This window comes from Hipposideros armiger, unplaced genomic scaffold, assembly GCF_001890085.2.
Source record: "Hipposideros armiger isolate ML-2016 unplaced genomic scaffold, ASM189008v1 scaffold_251, whole genome shotgun sequence".
Taxonomy (NCBI): Eukaryota; Metazoa; Chordata; class Mammalia; order Chiroptera; family Hipposideridae; genus Hipposideros; species Hipposideros armiger.
Window position 1 is genome coordinate 2,142,395 of NW_017731601.1, and position 20,910 is coordinate 2,163,304.

At 37.9% G+C, this 20,910-nt stretch overlaps 1 protein-coding gene across 1 annotated transcript in view; it reads right to left on the reverse strand.

Annotated features, from left to right (window-relative positions):
• Positions 1-20,910, reverse strand: part of DIAPH3 (diaphanous related formin 3) — a 398,738-nt gene that overhangs the window by 200,507 nt on the left and 177,321 nt on the right. The window contains exon 16 of the mRNA XM_019655900.1: positions 17,331-17,570. Coding sequence (XP_019511445.1) covers positions 17,331-17,570 — 240 coding nt within the window. The remainder of the gene's footprint in view (positions 1-17,330; positions 17,571-20,910) is intronic.

Consider the following 20,910-nt stretch of genomic DNA (forward strand, 5'->3'; position numbering starts at 1 on the left):
CCTTGGTGATGGTGGGGGGAACTCAGAGGGGTAAACTGGTCTAAAAGCACCAGTTTGTGAGCTATTCAAAAGTGAATCAAATAAACCCAAACAAGTATATAGAATGAAAGGGAGAACAGAGGCCTGAGGACTTGGATGAACATATCCCAATCTGAAATGGCCAAGGAATGCAATCCACCAGGAGAGGTGGTTAAGCTGAAATCTTAGCAGTAAGGAGGGAGTTAGCTTGGGTTTTGTGTAGCTCAGGTTGTGGGAAATGGGCGTTGGGTGTGAATATGGGGCGGATCTGGCAGTATTCCCACAACTGAGTAATCATTCAGAGCGGGTAAGTATATAAGGCTGGGGGGAGGGGGCAGGCGGGAACCGCTCTTTGCATACCAGGATTTAATTTAGAGCTGGAAAGTCTTGGCCTGCCTAATTGGGCACAGCCCTATGTACGTGCTTCCTTTCCAACCATCTCCCACTTTAAAATAAGGGTGAGTGCCTGTGTGTGTCTGTATAAATATGTATCTCCATATGTAATATTTTTACAAATTCTACATCACTAAATAATATATCACTATCAGAAAAATATCAAAAAACAGTTAATATGATAGAAGAATAGGAGCAATTCTGTGCCAGTAAATATTAGCACACACCACTATTTGTTAATGCAAAAACTATAATATTCCTGGAAACAAACAGTGATGCCCCTAGACAGCCTGACTTTCATATGATTCCCCATGGTATAGGTTCAAACGCTATCTTGCCCTATTCAGCACACAAACCATTGTCAATCACTATTTTGTACACCTGAAATGAATATAATATTGTATGCTAACCATGATATAAAAAAAAAAAAGAATGGCTCTTGGCACTTTAAAAACTGGTATTAACATTTAATCCATTTTTTAATGCCTTTCAAAAGGAACACAGATCACAACATCCAGCTGAGTGTTTTGAAAGAGTATTAAAAAGTGAATCAAATAATGACTTGATTACTAGCTAGACTGTCACTCGCATGCATGGTTGACCCCGTAATATTAAAACATGTCTTTAATTAGTTACACAGCCTTGGGCAAGTTACTGGACCTTTGTTTCCACAGAGGTGAGATAAGAAAATGGACCAGGCAGAGCAAGAGACCTCTAAATTCATTTTTCCATTCCAAAAATATTAAGTATGCATTATAGTGGACTTAGAAGACACAGCAAAATCGAATCTGAAAAATACTAGAATGAAAATGAAGAAACCTGGTTATAATCTCAGTTCAGAAGTTCTTTTTGCACGCTTGAGTAAGTTGGAACCTTTTTATGAGTTTGTTTTTACATATTTTGAGAATGTTAATTTGATCTGCATTCATATTGTCATCTTAAATGGATATGGGCAGATTAAAAGTAGCAAGCTTTCACAAATATAACAGTTTTCTCATATACAATCAAGAGTTAACATGAAAGCTGACTTTTTTTTTTTAAACATCCTAGTAGTAAAGCTCTTTTATCTCCATTCCCCCCCCCCCCCTTTAAAGCAGTGACTACCTGGAGAATCCTGTCCCTCTGTGGACACTCAGCTCCTGCGACGTTTATACCCTTCCTTACCATGCTCCTTTCACGGGAAACCAGATACACAGCCTGGGTGGAATGCTAAGACAAGCACCATCTCCCTCCATAATTTGGAAAGCCTGGAAACAGTGTTCCAGCACTATTTGTGATACAGCTAAACAGCCAGCAACTACTAGAATTAACTGTATCAAGAAATCTCTATGATCCAACAGTAACCGGCTGGATCAATCTTGATCATTATTCATGAGCAATAAGAATTCAGAATTAGAACTCTGGAAATACTAGTTTGTGTAGCATCTACAAGTTTAACAAATATTAAGTATGCAGGTCAAACAAAGATTCCAGTATTCAGAGACAATCATAAAGCTGAACGCTCATTTATGGAGGATGGTGCTATCTTGGCTATATTATCGAAAACATCAACTGATAAGAAAGTAGCATTGGTATCAGTTTAATATTTAAAAGTATACTGACTAAACAGTAAATGGAAGCAGAATTCTCCCATTCTTCCAAAATCAGTATTTAACAATTGTGACACACACACACACACACACACACAATCCCTCAAATTTCCAAATATACTAAAAAAAAAAAAAATCCCTCAAATTTCCAAATGAATCTGAACTTAAACTTAATAAGTAGTTCAGCAAGGAAACACAGATAGAGACCATCTGTTGATAATGCATCGTGTCTCACTTACAAACTACTATGTGGCTCTCAATTCCAGGACATTCTTTATTCACGTTCTAACATCCTCAGGAAAAATTGCATAATGCTGCCAAGGTATTCTTTCTGACTCAGTACTCTATTCCTTTCCTCTTTCCCCAAATCACTGAAGAAGGAGGAGGAGGTGGGGGAGAAGGAGAAGAAGCCTTCCAACATCATGAAAGCACAAGAAAATGTATTTTTCAGAGTCTTTATTTTTCTTCACCTTTTTGATAAACATTAACAATAAAAAGGTACATTCTATTTCTACTAATTTCTCATATCAAACATAATCAGTGATTGAGCTAGAAGAGGTAAAGCTTGAGAGGTAGTGATAATTTTGCTGAAGAGAAAAAAATTCCATAATGCTAACATTTGGAAAGAAAAAATGAAGCCAAAAACTTGCTTTAAAATTCATTTAAGTTTAAAAAATATGCCTTATTCGAATTTAACAGACATTGCTTGACAGAATTCCTTTTGTATTATTGTCAAGAGATTCATCTTCCTGATGAGTAATCATCACTGTGAAGTTGAATTTCTTATTTATATATTGTTTCTTTAAAGTACATTTAATGTGGCATAGGCGTCAAATAAACAAAAAGATGGATGGAGTTTCTTCAACTGCTCTGTTCATTCCAGACAAAATAATGTTAACAGTAGATCCTGTAATAAATCATGGTCTAGCTGTCAGTCTGAAGCAGAACTTCTTCGTAGCTACAATGCAAGGTTTTGGAATATTTTTAAGGCGTTCAGCACAAATTTGGATGACATTTAAAGAATACTCCATTGTTTTACTCACAAGAAAATCCTAAAATAAAATGAAACAGCATCTTCTTGGTGATCTTCAGAATTCAAAGACTAGCCCTTCACTCTTAGAATTATGAAACTTACAAATATATCTGAAGAATATTGTCAAATCAGTAACTTTCCTCCCATTATGTTCCTATAATCTAAGTATGTAGCAAAACAGCACAGAATCTTTAGATATTATAGGCATTGCTGAACACCAGAAAAATGACAAAATTATGAGAGTCTGGAATGGCTCCATGAACATTCTAGAAGACCCTAACTTGTGAATAGTATTAATGCTAAGGATGACAGCCACAGCACTTATTTATGTGGCACTTACTATGAGACAGGGACTAGCCAAAAAAATATATGTTTCATACTTAAAACACACAGCATCCCTATGAAACAAAAACTGTTATTATACCCATTATTAAGGAGGAGGAAAAAGAGATTTGAGAGATCATGTAGTGTACCCCAGTTCATAGAGCTACTATCTGGTAGAGCCAACACTTGAACCCATGTCTGTGTGAATTCAAAGCCCTTAACCATTACAAAATATAGTGCCTCTACAAAAATCTTTATGTATTGGGGCTTATTATTATTCATCAAAATAAACAAAATTCTCAAAAACACAGTGGACAAAAATGGTAGTAAGACTACAAAAGAGCATTATGCAATTTAAAATAATGAAGCTCACTAACCTGGAAATTCTAGCCTGGAAAGGCTCTAAAAATGGTCACCCTCACCCTCTAGCCTGAGATCATATCTAGTTCTGAGAGCATGACGTTCTTTCTGTTGTTTTGTCTATAAAATTAACAAAATTCCACCTGCATCCTATCACTCAAACAGCACATCTTTTCATATTACTAATGTGTTAGTACTGACAAAATATTACATGAACATGGTTGGTGAAAAGATATCTGTCAAGTTTAACCTTCAACAGACTTAAGTATATTTACTAACATTATATTTCATCTTAAATCCTTTTCAGAATAAAGTGATTTGTATATGTATGAAAGAGCATCTCTAAATATAAGTTTAAAGTATCCACACAAAATGGACATGTGAATACAGACTTTAAAAAATTATATCATTATTTGGTCAGATAAGAAGTTCAAAAAGTCGATGTGCAGTAAAACACTTGTGCAACCAACCACAATTATAGAATGGATAATATTTTCTGATATGCATAAATATATTTTTAAAAAACACTCTGCTAATTACATTTTTCAAAAAGATCGTGTATCCCTCCAAAATGAATGGAATTAAAAATGTTAATATGAACAAAACCAGATGCTTAGAATCATGTTAGTGCCATAACCATTTTTCATACCTATAACAAAACTTTTATAATGCTTTTTTACAATAGAGATCAACTGACACTAGGTAAAACAGATAATTAGGTAAATTCATGGCATTCATATATAAAATGTTCTTATATTTATTGCTTAATCTTCATTTTTAAATGAGAATTGAATCACTACATAAGCAAGAAAATCCTTTAAACAATGTGGACTTCTATAAAATAAACTGGTTTCTACCATATCTCCACAGACATACTTTCTCTGAATTATATTTTTAATATATTTCTCTTGGATTTTAGCAAGCACAGAAACTTCAATATGAAAAGCATTTTTGTGTTTTAGTAAAATTTTAGCTTATTACATTATCTATTGTATTAGTCAATGTTCTATTTATTTATGATGCCCCTTATTCTACAAGAGATTTTTAAAGGTTCAATACCTTTCAATTAATATAAATGGATCAAATTCATTAATTTTAAATTAAATGGCTTTTTTTTACCTTCTATTTGTTTTAATTAAGACTATTATTCAGAGCAGTTTCAACTTTACAAAAAAAAAAAGCAGAAAATAGAGTTCCCATATATTCTCTTCTCCACACACACAAATCCCCCTATTAATAGCATTTTGCATTAGTGTGGTACATTTCTTACAATTGATGTGCCCATATTGATACATTAACTAAGATCCACAGTATACTTTACAGTTTGTGTTTAACAGTTCTGTAAGTTTTGACATATGCATGTCACCTACTGACCATTACATGTCATACAGAATAGTTTCACCACCCTAAAACACTCCCTGTGCTTCACCTATTCATCCCTTCCTTGTTCCTTGTCCCCCACCCTGTGGCAACCACTGCTCTTTTCACTGTCTCTATAAAATTTGTCTTCTCCAGAATATCACCTACAGTTGACTCTTGAACAATGCAGGAGATAGGGGTGCCGGCTCCCCAATGCAGTACAGATTTTGACTCCCCAAAAACTTAACTACTAATAGCCTACTATTACCAACCAATATATCTTAGTGATAACAAAGTCAATTAACACATTTTATATGTTATACACATTATATATTGTATTCTTACAATAAAGATTTTCTCTAGATTTAGAGAAAAAGAAATGTTAAGAAAATCATAAGGGAAGATGGCAGAGCAAGTAAATGTTGAGCTTGCCTCATCTCATGGCCATCAACGTTACAACTAAACTACAGAACAGCCATTGAGAATCACCTGAATCTAGCTGAACTGAAGCCCTACAACTAAAGACAATCAGAAGAAGTCAACTCAAGACTGGTAAGACAGGAGAGACGCAGAACGGTCTGGTCCCACACCCCAATGTGAAGACAGAAAATTGGGAGGGATATCTTTGCTAAAGAGAGTCCCTCCAGAGGAGCAGTGAGGGGTCCCAGCCCCACACCAGACTCTCCAGCCCAGGGTTCTAGTGCCAGAGAGAGAAGTCCCCATAACTTCTGGCTGTGAAAACCAGCGGAGATTGTGGCTGAGTGAGAGGGGTGGGGCTGAAGTCCCATGTGCTCCTCTTAAAGGGCCTGCAGATGGACTTACTTGCTGATGGGTTCACGCGCTCTGAGTTCCAGTGCTGGGACATCAGCTTGAAAGGCACCAGGGACATACGGGGAGGAAGTGAATTGTCTGGCTATAGGGCAAGGCCTGGAGAGGCAGCTTTCTCCCAGATGGAGGAGCTATCAAGAGCCATTATATCTTTGCTTTTCCTGGTGGCAGACGCAGATGGCAGCCATATCCGAGTCTCCATCAATCTGGCCAACACCGTTCACCCTGCTCTGGTGGTTCCCTGAGATACCACCCCATCCAACTTGCAGGCCCAAGTGGTTTCAGTGGTTTTTCCATACAAACTACCTGTCTTGGCTCATGCTGCAGACTTTCCTAAAATCTGTCAAAGATTCACAAGACCTGAAAAAGCAGCATCTGCCTTTGGCGTGTCCCACACCTCTGGCTGAGCAGCCCTGAACCCGATGCCAGCAACAGGAGGCTTCAGCTTGTGGCTTGGTTTCTTGAGGTACCTCAAAGCACAGAGCAGGTGGCAGCCACCTGGGGACTGCACTGTGGCTCATGCCAGGTGGCCCTGACCAGGACAAAGGCTGCAGCTGAACTTGGCCTGTCATGGCAACCCGCCCAGGAGGCCACAAGGCTGCCATGCCCAGTGGCCAGCTTTGGACCAAGCCAGAGCATCGCCTACAAGGACGACACACCTGAAGAGCAGACTGGGCAGGCACCAGAGCCCTGATAAAGCGAAGACTGTTCTGTAGGGTCAGCTACCTGCAGAACAGCTCCTCCACTGTAGTCAAGGCCAGTCCTCACAACCCATCACCCTGACGGTCAATCCGTCCCACTGATGTGGAAACAGCAAGCAAGGTTCAACTACAACAAGAGAGCACACACAAGGGACACACCTGGACCATGTGGTTCAAGTGACCAGGAAAACTGTGCCAATGGGTCACACAGCACACCTACTATATAAGGTCACCCTACTGAGAGGCAGGCATAACAGCCCTATCTAACACATGGAAACAGAAACAAGGAGGCAGCCAAAATATAAAGACTAAGAAACATGTACCAAAAGAACAGAACAAAGCTTCAGAAAAAAACAAAATGGACACAAGTACTCTACCAAATGCACAGTTCAAAACGTTGGTTATAAGGATGCTCACTGATCTCAGGGAGAAATTCAACAAAGAGATTGAAGACATAAAAATGGAGACAGAAAATATTAAAAAGAACCAGTCAGAAATGGAGAATGCAGTAACTGAAATGAAAAATACATTAGAGGGAAACAATAGCAGATTAGAGGAAGCAGAGGATCAAATCAATGATTTAGAAGATAACGTAGCAAATATCCCATGAGAACAGCAAACAGAAAAAAGATAAAAAAATGAGGATAGTTTAAGGGGCCTCTAGGACAACATCAAATGTAGCAACATTCATATCATAAGGGTGCCAGAATAAGAAGAAAGCAAGCAAGGAATTGACAATGTATTTGACGAAATAGTGATGGGAAATTTCCATAACCTGGTGAAGGAAATAGACATACAAGCCCAGGAAGCACCAAGATTCCCAACAAGATGAACCCAAGGAAGCCCACACCAAGACACATCATAATTAAAATGCTGAAGGTTAAAGACAAAGAGGGAATCTTAAAACCAGCAAGAGAAAAGCAGTTAGTGATCTACAAGGGAGCTCCCATAAGACTGTCAGCTGATTTCTCTACAGAAACTTTGCAGGGCAGAAGGGACTGGCATGAAATATTCAAAGCAATGAAAAGCAAGGGTCTACAACCAATATTACTCTACCCAGCAAAGCTAAGATTTAGCATTGAAGGACAGATAAAGAGTTTCCCAGACAAGAAAAAGCTGACAGAGCTCATCACTACCAAACCAGTATTACAAGGAATGTTAGAGAGACTTCTTTAAGAAGAGAAAAAAAAAGATTAAAAACATGAATAAAATGGCACTAACTACATATCTATCAACAATTACTTTCAATGTAAATGGATTAAATGCTCCAATCAACAGACAAAGTGGCTGAATGGATAAGAAAACAAGACCCTTACATGTGCTGCCTTACAAGATACTCACTTCAGATCGAAAAACACACACACAGACTGAAAGTAATGGGATGGAAAAATACATTTCATGAAAATGGAAATGAAACAAAAAATCTGTGGTAGCAATAGTTAAACCAGACAAAACAGACTTTAAAACAAAGGCTATGACAAGTGACAAAGAAGGACCCAGTAATCCCACTTCTGGGTATTTATCCAAAGAAACCCAAAACGCTACTTTGAGGGGACGTGTGCATCTATATGTTCATTGCAGCATTGTTTACAATGGTCAAGATGTGGAGGCAGCCTGGGTGTTCACTGATGAAAGAATGAATAACTAGGAGGTGGTGCATATCTACAATAGAATATTGCTTGGCCACAGAAGAAAATGGATTCTTGCCATCTGCGGTGGCATGGATGGACCTGGAGGTTACTGGGTTGTGTGAAGTATGTCAGACAGAAAAAGACAGATGCAGTGTGATTTTGCTTATGTGTGGAATCTAAAGAACAAAATAAACAAAACAGAAACAAACTTATAGATACAGAGTACATTTTGATGGTTGTCAGATGACAGGGGGATTAGGAGGTGGGTGAAAAAGGGTGAGAGATTAAGAAGTACAAATGTTTTATTACAAAGTAGTCATGAGACTGTAGGGTACAGAATAAGAAACATAGTCAATAATACCATAATAACTATGTATGGGTACTAGATTTATTGGAGGGGGGGTTGGGGACAGGGTGAAAAAGGTGAAGGGATTAAGAAGTACAAATTGGTAGTTACAAAATACTCATAGGGATGTAAAGTCTAGGGAATATAGTCAACAATATGGTAATAACTATGTATAGTGCCAGGTGGATACCAGACTAGTCAGAGGGATCATTTTTTAAATTATATAAATGTCTAACCATATGCTGTACACCTGAAATTAATATTGAATGCAAAAACAAAACAAAAAAAAGAAAGAAAGAAAAGAAAAAGAAAAAACAGATAAAACCAGACTCGCAGAAACAGAGCAAAGTAAATTGATGGTTGCCAGAGGGAGGGGGGTGGGGTGAGTGTAAAAGGTGAAGGGAAACAGGAGGCACTAACTTCCAGGTATAAAATAAGTAAGCCATGGACATGTAGTGTACAGCACAGGGAATATAGTCAATAATATTGTAATAACTTTGCATGGTGACAGATGGGTACAATACTTAGTGCGGTGATCATATCGTACGGTATGTAAATGTCAAATCACTATGTGGTACACCTGAAATTAATATAATATTGTATGGCAACTATACTTTAATAAAAAATTTAAAAGACAAAATCAGAAGGAAATTTACTGTATTTATAGAAAACATTCCGCATATAAATGAACACGAGCAGTTCAAGCCCGTGTGGCTCAAGGGTCAACTCTAGTTGGAATCACAGTACGCAGCCTTTTGGGGTTGGCTTCTTCACTTAGTAATACGCATCTCAGGTTATACCGTGTCTGTTCTTGGCCTGAGAGGTTATTTCTTTTTATCACTGAATAAAAATCTATTGTATGAATCTATCAGTTTGTTTATATATTCACCTATTAAAGGATATCTCAGTTGCTTTGCATTTTGGCTAATATGAATGAAGCTGCTGTACACATTTGTACACAGGCTTTCAACTCCTTTGTGTATACAGGACTGTGATCACTGAATCTTATGTCAAATCAGGGTATAGCTTTGTACTTGCCAGTCTTCCACAGTGGCGGTACCAATTTGCATTCCTTTCAGCAATGAATGAGAGTACGTGTTGCACCACATCCTCACTAGCATTTGCTGTTGTCAGTGTTTTGGATTTTAGCCATTCTAATACGTGTGTAGTGGTGTCACATTGTTTTGGTTTGCAAATTCCTAGTGATATATGATGTTGAATACCTTTTCATACATTTATTTGTCATTTGTAAATCTTCTTTGGAGGGGTGTCTACTCAGGTCTTTTGACCATTTTTTAAATTGGGTTGTTTGTTTTCTTACTGTTCAGTGTTAAGAGTTTTTTATATATTTTGGATACAAGTCCTTTACCAGATGTTTGTTTTCCAAAGATTTTCTCGCAGTGTGTGATTTGTCTTTTCACTCTCGGTGTCTTTAGCAGACCAGAAGTTTTTAACTTAAGAAGTCCTATTTACCAATCTTTTCTTTCATGGATCATGCTTTTGATGTTGTGCCTAAAAGGTCATCACCAATCCCAAGATCAGTTAGATCGCCCTTCTATTATATTCCATAAGTTGTTTAGTTTGTGGTTTACATTTAGGTCTATGATCCATTGTAAGATAGTTTTTCAAAAGCACAAAGCCTATGTCTAGATATATTTTAAAGTACGTATATATCCAGTTGTTCTAACACCATTTCTTTAAAAAGCTGTTCTTTCTCCACTGAATTGTCTTTGCTCCGTTATCAAGATCAGTTGACTATATCAATGTGGGTCTACTTCTGGGCTCTCTATTCTGTTGCATTAATCTATTTGTCTTTTTCCTCCCCAATATCACAATGTTTTGATTTTTGTAGCTCTACAGTAAGTATTAAAGTTGGGTAATGTCAGGCTTCTGACTTGGTACTTCTTCAGTGTTGTGTGGTTTTCTGGGTTTTTACATATCAATATAAACTTTATAATCAGTTTGCAATATCCACAAAATAACCTATTAAGGATTTTGATTGGGATTGCATTGAATGTATAGATCAACTTGTGAAGAACTGACATCTTAACAATATTGAATATTCCTTTTCATGAACATGGAATATATATTTCTTTAATAACCCCATTTAGTCATGGGTTACAATTCTTTTTCTATATTGTGGGTTTTAATTGTTCTATCTTGTTGAGGATTTCTGCACCTATGTTTTGAGAGATACTGAGCTAAAATTTCCCTTTCTTATAATGTCTCTGTCTGGTTTTTGTATGCACCCATTCCATCACTATATTCTTCCCCATAACCTAAGAATAAATGTTCACAAATAACATTAGTTAAGTATGATTCTATAGATAATAGTGTTACCTGTTTTGCCTCTGATCCCAAAAATCTGGAAACAGTGCAGACCCTTTATAAAGGAGAGGCGCATAACAAGCTTCCTAGAGTACCAGGAAGGGAGTGTCTAGTTTAATTTTTGATTTCTTGTTTGCAAAATGTACAAAAACAAGACACTGGACAAAAGCAGGGGTGGCAGGTAAAATTTACCTTGGGAGGTGCCCCTGATGTGAGGAGTGTCGCTAAGGGAGGTGTTGAGGAGGATGCTGAAGCCGTGTATCTCGGGGAAAGGAAGTGTGACAGATTAGCACGGTCACACGCAGTGAAATGACAGCACACAAGCAGTGTATTTGCTGATTGTGACCAAAGCCAATCTACAACAGCTTTTATAATCCCATTAAAAGAATTCCAACTTACAACGTTTGACAGCAATTGAAAAACCAAACGGAGGTAAAGTGAATGAAATTTATCAAAAAACACTACTTAGTAATGCCAATTAAATATTTCTTAGAAAATGCCACATATTAAATGTGCTAATTAGTGAGCCAAAAGGGGCTAAGAATCCTAAACAGTTTCACACTGCTTAGGACGTCCGTATCTCCGCGATTTAACTGGCTGGATGTGAACTAAGAATGGCATTTGTTATCTGCGAGTCTTTGCCAAAAGCCGCTTTACTTCCGAAGGGCGCCAAAATTTACTGGTGCGATTGTGCCAATCTGACAAAGAATAAATACTCCTCTAAAACACTGAATGCAGATGGAAACAATGGGTTTGTTTGGCAGAGGTCTTTCTTTAAAAAAAAAACTGGTATACGAGAATGAAAATGTCACACAAAAAAAGATTCATAGGATTAACCCATGCGACTGTTACAGGTGTGCAAAATACAAACTGCCTGCAACAGGTAGAGGTATTTGTCTCCTGCTTTTTACAGTTACCGAAACGCTACCTGTGGAAAGTAGAGAGAGGCCTGCGACGTAACTCAGGACACTGGCCATCAACTTATCTCAGTTCCCGTGTGCCTGAAATTCATACCCCTTTCCCTGCTTTCCTTCATTTCCAGAATAGTGCTCAGCTTGGCACAAAAAAGCAGCAGTTTGGGGAAACAGGTCCACCACTCATCCTTAAGGAAAGAAGTAGAGTTGTTTTTTTCTGTTTCTGTTTTTGTGTTGGTTAGGTTTTATTGTGTTATGTTTGTTGGTTGGTCCAGGACCACCAATCAGGAATTTTCCATTCTGGGAAAAAGCAAGTAAGGCAGAAGACAGTAAGCAATGCTCAGCTCAGTCTGTGCATTAAAATCGCCAGGAGGGCCTTTTTTATATATAAAAATAAAAAAAAATAATAATAATAACAACAACAACAACTCCAAGCAGGATCCACATTCATGCATGGTGAAGTATTAATAATCTGATGTGGGGCTGACGCATATTTCTTACAGGATACGCCAGGTTGAGAATCAGTGTCCACAAGAAGAGCTGTTCACGATGTCACAAGTCGCTCACTGGAGTTGGTAGGGGCATTAAAAGGAAGTTTAACTTGTTTGTTCTCAAAACCTGTCCCACCATAGCTTTGGTGAAGTCACCCTGCTTTTGCTTAGCCTGTGCTTATAAAAGGAGTACAAAGGAGATCAGACAAGTTCATGTACTGGAAGAGAACGAAGACATAGATCAATCTTGCATGCCGCCCCTTCCCCCAGCCGTTAACACCTAACCCCGCCCCTCACAGCCCCATTAGTACTATCTTGAGATGACTTCTCCTTTGAGATGAACTCACCATACATTCTGCTGCCAGAGAGAATAGAAAGTTCCCTACAAACTGATAATGTGGATACATTTATAGTGGAATCAATGGTGATGTGTTTCTACAATTCTCCCAAAAAATAACGGCACAATTACTGATAAAAATTAGTTATTACATTGGTAAACTCTTCCACAATTTTTAGCTACTATCCCAATATAGGAAGTCAGTTTAATTAGAACAAAGAGCTACATTTTACAGCAACATCATCCAGTTGTATTGAGTGGGAGGCTTTGTTATTCAGAAATCACACATCTCATTAGACATTGGTAAACATTACCAAAATAATATGATAGCCATTGGATGTGGATTGATAATATCTGGCTTTTTATATTTACAAAAATCACCTCATATATTTTAATATGGTGTTGAACTGTGATGGTTGGGTCAACTCATTCTTCTGCTTGATCTACTTGGGGAGACAAAAAAGATCCGATCCCACCAACAGGTTTTCGAAGGGAACTAACTGCAGCACTAGCCACATTCAAATTTTTCCAGGTAGGCATTTTGGTTAGGCAAGCACCTACCATTTGCTGAGGGAGTTTCTAAGGATACAGATTTGCATTTAATCAATAAAAACCCTGAAAAAAGACTATAATCTCAAACTATTATCTAGCGTTTATGTAAAGTCTAGGCATATCTTCAGAGGACTCTTAGGAATAACAAGTAGTCCCCCCATTCTCCTGTAAGTCTAAGGTTTATTCTTTTAAAAAGCTAAGCCATCAGAAAGCAAAGTATGTACTCCATTTTACTTAAATTAGAAGTAGCATTACTGTAACTAAAGAGTACAATGGTATCTTACTATGAGGATACTCTCAGAGCATTTCCCTAAAAAGTCCTGCACACATATACGTAGGGGACTGGGTTGAGGGGAGGGAGTGGAAGCCGGGGAGATAGTTGTGATGAATTTTTTTCACTTGTTATTTGTAAGAACACTGCTCCACTCCACATTTTTCCTTTATAACAATTCATATGAAAAATTTCTTATGAAGTTCAGCTTTGGCTAATCTGGGAAACCACTGTTTTTAGTTCATGAAAAGTTTCATGACCATATTTGCTCTTCATTTTTATTATTAGAAAGCCTCAAACCTATACATTTACTTTAATATTTGTGTATGTCTTAATAATAGATTCTACTTTATGTTTACCTTATATCTCATATTTTACTTTTATATTTTATCATTAACCATAGCAAATCTTTGGGATAAAAGAAAGTAGACATTTTCTCTCTGACCTCTGAGTTATTACGGTAACCATCCCAATTACAAATGTATACAAAGATATAATATAGCTCCTAAAATTAAAATGTATATAGAATTCAGAATTCGTGTAATTATTCTAGACAACATAATGTTAATAATTTAATATGAATTTTCATGCACTTTTCATACTGTAGCTAAATATATAAAGGACACTTAAAAGTAAAGATTTGAGATATAGACTATTAAATGTCATAGGATTACCCAGCATGTTTTAACAGATTAAAATATAACCCTATCTTTCTACTTTCAAATAAATATGGAATTCCTTGTGTGGGGCTTATGATCAAACCAAATGTTTTTTACTCAATGTGAAAATTCAATCATAATTGTCAAAGATCAAGCTGCTACTTCTGATAATAAGCACGATGAGATATCATCTTGTTCAATATATGCTTTCCACTTCACACGTAGACTAATAAAAAATAGGAAATTCTAGTACTTATTTTCTTTCTCTACAACAGAAGGCTGCTAAGAGGGATGATCAAAACATCCAGTCTTGTTGCCTGAAAATACAGTTAACTCTATTATCTGGAGACAGATTAACTGGTTTGCAGATTAACTCTAGTAAAATAATAACAGCATGCGTTCCATTCATAAAAGATTTTAAAATTACTGTGCATCAGTGACTGCCTCTCAATACAGGAGGCTCTCTATTTGCAACTACACAATAACTAAGAGACACACTGTGCGTCTACTGCATTGCCATTCACTCAACAGCTATTTATTGAATATTTACTGTATACCAAGCACTGTATTAGGCTAGTCCACCTCATTAATCAGAACTAATCTCTTGTCAACAGGTCTCTTTCAAAGAATACATGAGTGAGAGCATGCGGTCAACGCTTTGTGAGTCTACTATAGTTCTGAGATGCAAAACCTGGAGAGAGACAGACACTTGGCACCGTGACACAAACTCCAGTAGACAGGTAGGTGCGGACTTAGCTTCTCCCCCACCTTGCTCCTCATCCTGCTATTCATCCTTTGCTTGCCATCTGAGGGAAAGCCTGAACCTTGCAGTGCAGCTTCCTTTGTTGTCCTCAGTCCCCCAGTCCATAATCACCACCTCCTGACAACTCCCTAGGTGTTCCTTAAATGTGTACACTTTCCTCCGTCCCCTCTCCCATTTCACCTCAAACCCCTTTGCCACTACTGTAGCTCGAACTTCCTGCATCTCAAAGAAGAGGTGCTGTGATATGGTAGACGCTCAAATAATTGTTAAATAATTGAATAAGGTGCGTCACTCATATGCCCTTTCAGACACTGAGGTAAACAAGGGGGAGGAAACACCAAAAACAGCCTGAACTGGTTCTTTTTTGAGCAACCACTTCAAATACGTCAGTAGCATGGAGTAATCTTTGACACTCCCCTTTTTTCCCTCACCTCCCTTGGTCTTCCCTATCTATCTTCTCAGTTTGATTTCCTCTGTCCGGCTCCTAGGTCACATGCTACAAGTCAGCCAATCACAGAGTCTCTCCCCACTGTATCCCTCTAACCCAGTGTTGTCCAGTAGAACTTTCTGCAATGATGGAAATGTGCTATATTTATGCTGCCAGCACAAAGGAACACTTGATTCGCTTGAAACATGGCAAGTGTGACTTAGAAGTTTAACTTTTAATTTTATTTAAATTTTAATTAATTTAAATTTAAATAGCCACGTGTGGCTAATGGTGACAGTACTGGGCAGTGTAGCTTCTGTTTGTCCATACTGCTCTTAGAATTATCTTCCTGTAGGACATCTGACAACATCGCTTGCCTTACAGGAAGAAATACCATGCCTCCATAAAACCTTTACCATAAGGCACGACATTTGAAGCTTTTCACGATCTAGACCAACGTGCCATCTCATTTCCATTATCTCCACGCCTCTCCCATCGAGGCCCCAGCTGTACTGGGTCGCTCGGTTTACTCACACATGCCACGATGTAACCTTTATACACACTGTTGGTTCTTGCTTAGAACTGCTTTTCCTCTCAGGAGGCATTCACGCCCTCTTCCAGAGCCAGCTCAAATTCCTGTTCCTCTCGGAATAATTAACTGCCCTCCCTCCCTCTCTTAACTCTGCTGCCGTAACTTTTTGAATACAGCTCCGTTAGAACATTTGATCACAAATAATAGTGTACATGTATAAAATATAAGTCCATGTATGCTAGGATAACATTAACCACACACATTCAATGAGAGGATCAGGTCAAACACTTGGCACAGGAGTAAGGAGGCACTCTATAAATGTGCAAAGGCTTCAATGCAGGTGTTATGAGCTACATCACCCATGCTAGGGACCTGAGCTGAATACAGAAGGCTAAGAAAACGAGGAGAGGAAAATACAAAGAGGAGAGGAGCAGGGAAAGCTCACGAGGCACTGAGACCAGTGGTGGCTGAAGTCAGGGAAACTGTGTAAGGAAATTCATGGAAGTACCAAGAGGTTAACTATCCAGTAACCCAGAGCTGAAGTGGATCCTGTTTCTCACCTTCCCTTCCTACAGGCAATTGCACTAATCAGATTCCTTAGTCAGGAGAGTAGAAGCTACCAGGTCAAGAACAAGAGAAAGCTTTCCCTGTGATTTCCAATGGAGAAGAATGTGTTGTAAGCAGATCAATAAAGCATTATTACTATGGCCCAGTTCTTAGAGAAGAGGTCTGTTATACAGAACATTGACTATATTTGCTGTAAGAAAATACCGCCCCTGGAAGAACCCAGCAGAAAAAAAAAAGAAAAGAATCTCTAAATTTACTCCATTTTCATATCCTCTAAAAGTATATTAAGATAGAAATATTTCAAAATCATCAGTGACATCTGTGGTGTTTTTTATACCAAATAATTTTCCTTTTATACAAAGTAAATTCACTTTTCTCCCCCTTTAGTCTGCTTGCAAAAAAAAAAAAAAAGGCAAAGAAATATTTGAATAAAGATTTTAGTGGCAATCCTAAGCAGTTCTCTCGTTCGTTCTCTCTCTCTCTCTCTCTCTCTCTCTCTCTCTCTCTCTCTCTCTCTATCTCTCTATATATATATATATATATATATATATATATATATCTCAATCATCATGTGCAGGTACCTGAATCGAATGACTTTTAGGTTTAAACAATATTTTAAAGTTCCATTTCATTAACTTGAGAAAGCATAATGTTTCGACATAATTTTGTAATTAAATTCCTTCAGTTGGATTTGCAGATCAGAGAAAATTAATATTTGGATGTAGTTCAGAGGTTGAGTCAATTAGCTTAGTTCACTCTGGGTTTGGGTTCATGGTTCATTTAAGTTCAAGTTCGTAATAAAAGGGCACATCAAAATAAAAACACTTAAATAATGTAATCAGGGATGACATTTTAAGAGTTAAGTGTTCAGGCAAATATGTGTTTAGAAAAAAAAACAACAACTCACTTTACAGAGAGAGCTAAGGTTAAATCCGAAGGTTTGTGCATTCCGGGAGCCGGCGTTCATGTAGTTTCCCATTAGCAACACAAGTTCCAGCAACTTACTAAAGCTTCGGCTCTTCTTTATCTCTTCGCAGGCAGTGCTGACAGCCATGATGTCAGGTTTGATGTTGTTCACCTGCTCTTCAAACTGAAGCTTAAAGAGAATAGCACTGAGCCGTGGCCGCAGGCTCTTCACGGTGCTCATCTGATTGAAAAGAAAATAGCAGATTCCCTTTAAAATGCATGGTATACTTTAGTACTGTACGACTGCAAGTAATCTGGGATGATTTATTGGTATGACAGTACCTAGGAAGCAATATGTCCCCTAAAACTGATAGCAGGGAAAGAGAAAAGCCCTGCTTGTTTTTCTGAGGATTGCAGACTCATCCCTCAAAACAGAAAAAAAAAAAAAAATTAACATTTGAGTTACTCAGTGAAATGAAAGCTTTCATTAAATGATAAAGTTTAATAAAGTACATGTCATTTTTAAAAACCACTAAATTGTAAAAAAAAGGTGACCGGATACAGAGGTCACACATTACAAAGCATTTATACTATTAATTTTTCTTCAATACTGAAACATGCTGGGTCACGTTTAAAACATATTCAGGAAGGTGGAAAGAGGGTTTCTTTTCTTCAAATAGCAACTGCTGTCCTCAGAAGCGCTGTTAACAATATGTGTTAGATAGAGGGACAGTAAATAGGTCCCAATTTGTACAAAATTGACTTGCTTCAGAAACAGGAAAGTAGGATGACTCCTGACACATACTGAATCAGAGTTAGGAAGCGTGGGGATAGCAGAAGACTGAGGAGGTGCAAAGCCACAGGTCTATCACATGCCAAATAACCCCGTTTAGGACTCTGGGGTCCCTGTTGGGAATATAGGTGATCGAACGGGTCAAAAAGAACAAAAGGGCTAGAGGGTCAGCGAGCTCTTGTCTTACACTTACTCCCCCATGTTCTAGCAACACAGCTGAGGGGGAGATACGTGAACCCCTTGGCCAAATGCATTAGGAACTTGAGACTTAAAACAGGTTGATGGGGTAGTAACAGTATGACTGTTGAACTTCAATAACTATTGAAAATAGTGAAAATAACTACACTGAAAAACATAGAAAAATATGTCATGACTTTCCCGATGACCCAATATTATAAACATCAAAAGCAGTTTCAGGCAAGGTCAAAAAACAAAAATAGTGATAGAACATGATAGAGTTAAAATAGAAAATAGTTCAGTCAGTAACAGAACTGAAAAAAAAAAGCTGCAAGTGTCTCTTGAAGCTCATAGAATTTCTGGTAGAGAGGCAGAAAGCTCTTGCTAATAATACAATGATTGTTATTTAAAATAAAATATGCCATTCAAAAGCCTGAACTTAATAGAGCCAACAGGATAATACAGACAGTGCCTTAATGATGCAACGATATAATCCAGCATACTTGACTCACAAGAACTAAGCAATGAAGACGTAGCTCTCAGTAGATACCATGGGGGAGTATCTTTACATGGACCAAACCCTTGTAGTGATGGAAAAGTTTCTTAGAAAATAATCCAAATATCTAATTTACATCTAGCATTCTTCCCAAGCACTTGACATGTGAAATGTTTATGTGTCTACAGCAGCGGTTCTCAATCTTTCACGGGGTCGCCTAAGACCATCGGAAAACACATATTTTTGATGGTCTTAGGAACCGAGACACCGCCCCTCTATCCGTCTCCAGGCCCATATGCAGATACGCCCACATACGAGTACCCGGCGACCCCTGTGAAAGGGTCATTCGACCCCCAAAGGGGTTGCGGCCCACAGGTTGAGAACTGCTAGTCTACAGCCAAGATTCTAAGAGCTCAACTAATACATTGGGTTGTTGGGAAAAGTCCTGACGTATTTTGTCTATGTTTTTCAATGGTCATTTATTTATATAAAGAACAAAGATCAATCAATGATATATTGACCATTTTGTTCGATAACCTTTTGCCATCTTTCAGTGAGCTTCATAATTCCTCGTTCATACAAGGACCTTTCTTTATTTGCGAAAAACTGAACAAGGTGCTGATTTACAGCCTCATCTGAATTGAACGTTATATACCACACAAGGAGTTTTGAAGAGAGCGAGACATATGGAAATCTGACAGTGCAAGGTCAGGTGAGTATGATGGGTGTGGCAACACATCCCATCCAAACTCCAATAATTTTTGACAGGTGATCAAACTTGTGTGTGGTCTCGCATTGTCACGATGGAACACAACTCCTTTACAATTAACAAGCTCTGGATGTTTCCGGATGATGGATTCGTTCAAACTGTCCAACTGCCGACAGTACACATTCAAATTGTTTGGTACCTTGGTAGGAGCTCAAAAAACACACCTTTAAAATCCCACAACACTGAGAGCATAACCTTCCTCTGATGAATGTCTGCTTTAGATGTCGTTTGAGGAGAATCATCACGTCGGGACCAAGATGGTTTGTGCACCACATTGTTGTCAACAATCCACTTCTCATCACCCAGTTATCAGTCGCTTCGAAAAAGGATCGTTTTCCTCATGTTTAATGAGCATATTGCAGATGTTTATACGAGTCGTCAAATAAACTTCTTTGAGTTCATGCGGAACCCAAATATTGGGCTTGCTTACGTATCCCAGCTTCTTCAGAATGTATTCACAAACATTCTGGTTGTGAATGTTTGAATGATGGATGTTCAATGTTTCTGCAATCTCTCGTGTCGTGTAATGTGGGTTTGACGCGATCAATGCCTTAATTTTGTTGTCATCAACCTCGGTGGGCCTCCCTGACCAAGGAGTATCATTGAGATCAAAATCACCAGCACGGAAATTCGTGAACCATGATTAGCACTGACATTCTTGTAGAGCATTGTCACAGTAAACTTTATGCAACTTTTTACAAGCTTGACACGCATTCTTCCCTTTATGGAAGTAAAACAGTAAAATACGGCAAAAATGCACAGTTTGGTCATCCATCTTCAACTTGTTGTAAAATCTCCAAAACTCAACCAAATTGCTCACTTTTTTAGAATGAAGCTAGAACTGTCAGCTGTCAACTTACATAGCAATAACATAGATGCAGATGACTCTAGTACTTCCAAAAATGAACATGCATCATGACTTTTCCAACAACCCAATAGTTAATAAAAATCTCTTCTACAAAGTACTTTAAGGACCATCTTTAAACTCCTTGACTTCCAGGAATGTCCCTAAATTCCCCTATCAAGAGAAAATAATTTTTTTCCTCCTAGAAGAGAGTAAAAAACTCCTACAAGCTCAAAGACATTTTTTTAAAGTAAAAAAGAAACATTACTGATAATGGTTTTATATAATAGAATAAATTTAAGTAATATAAAATTTTAGAAAGACAAAGTAAGGCCCTATTAGAACACCCATTCTTCGTGGCCATGGCTCATTCTGTTTGAACATTGTGTGTTTAGCACACAAAGTAGAAATAAGCAGTGATTATTTCTCAGAAAGTCACTTCATGTGTCTTAAAATGCTCCCAAATGGACTCACTTCCCTGGAATTCATATCCTTACTTAAA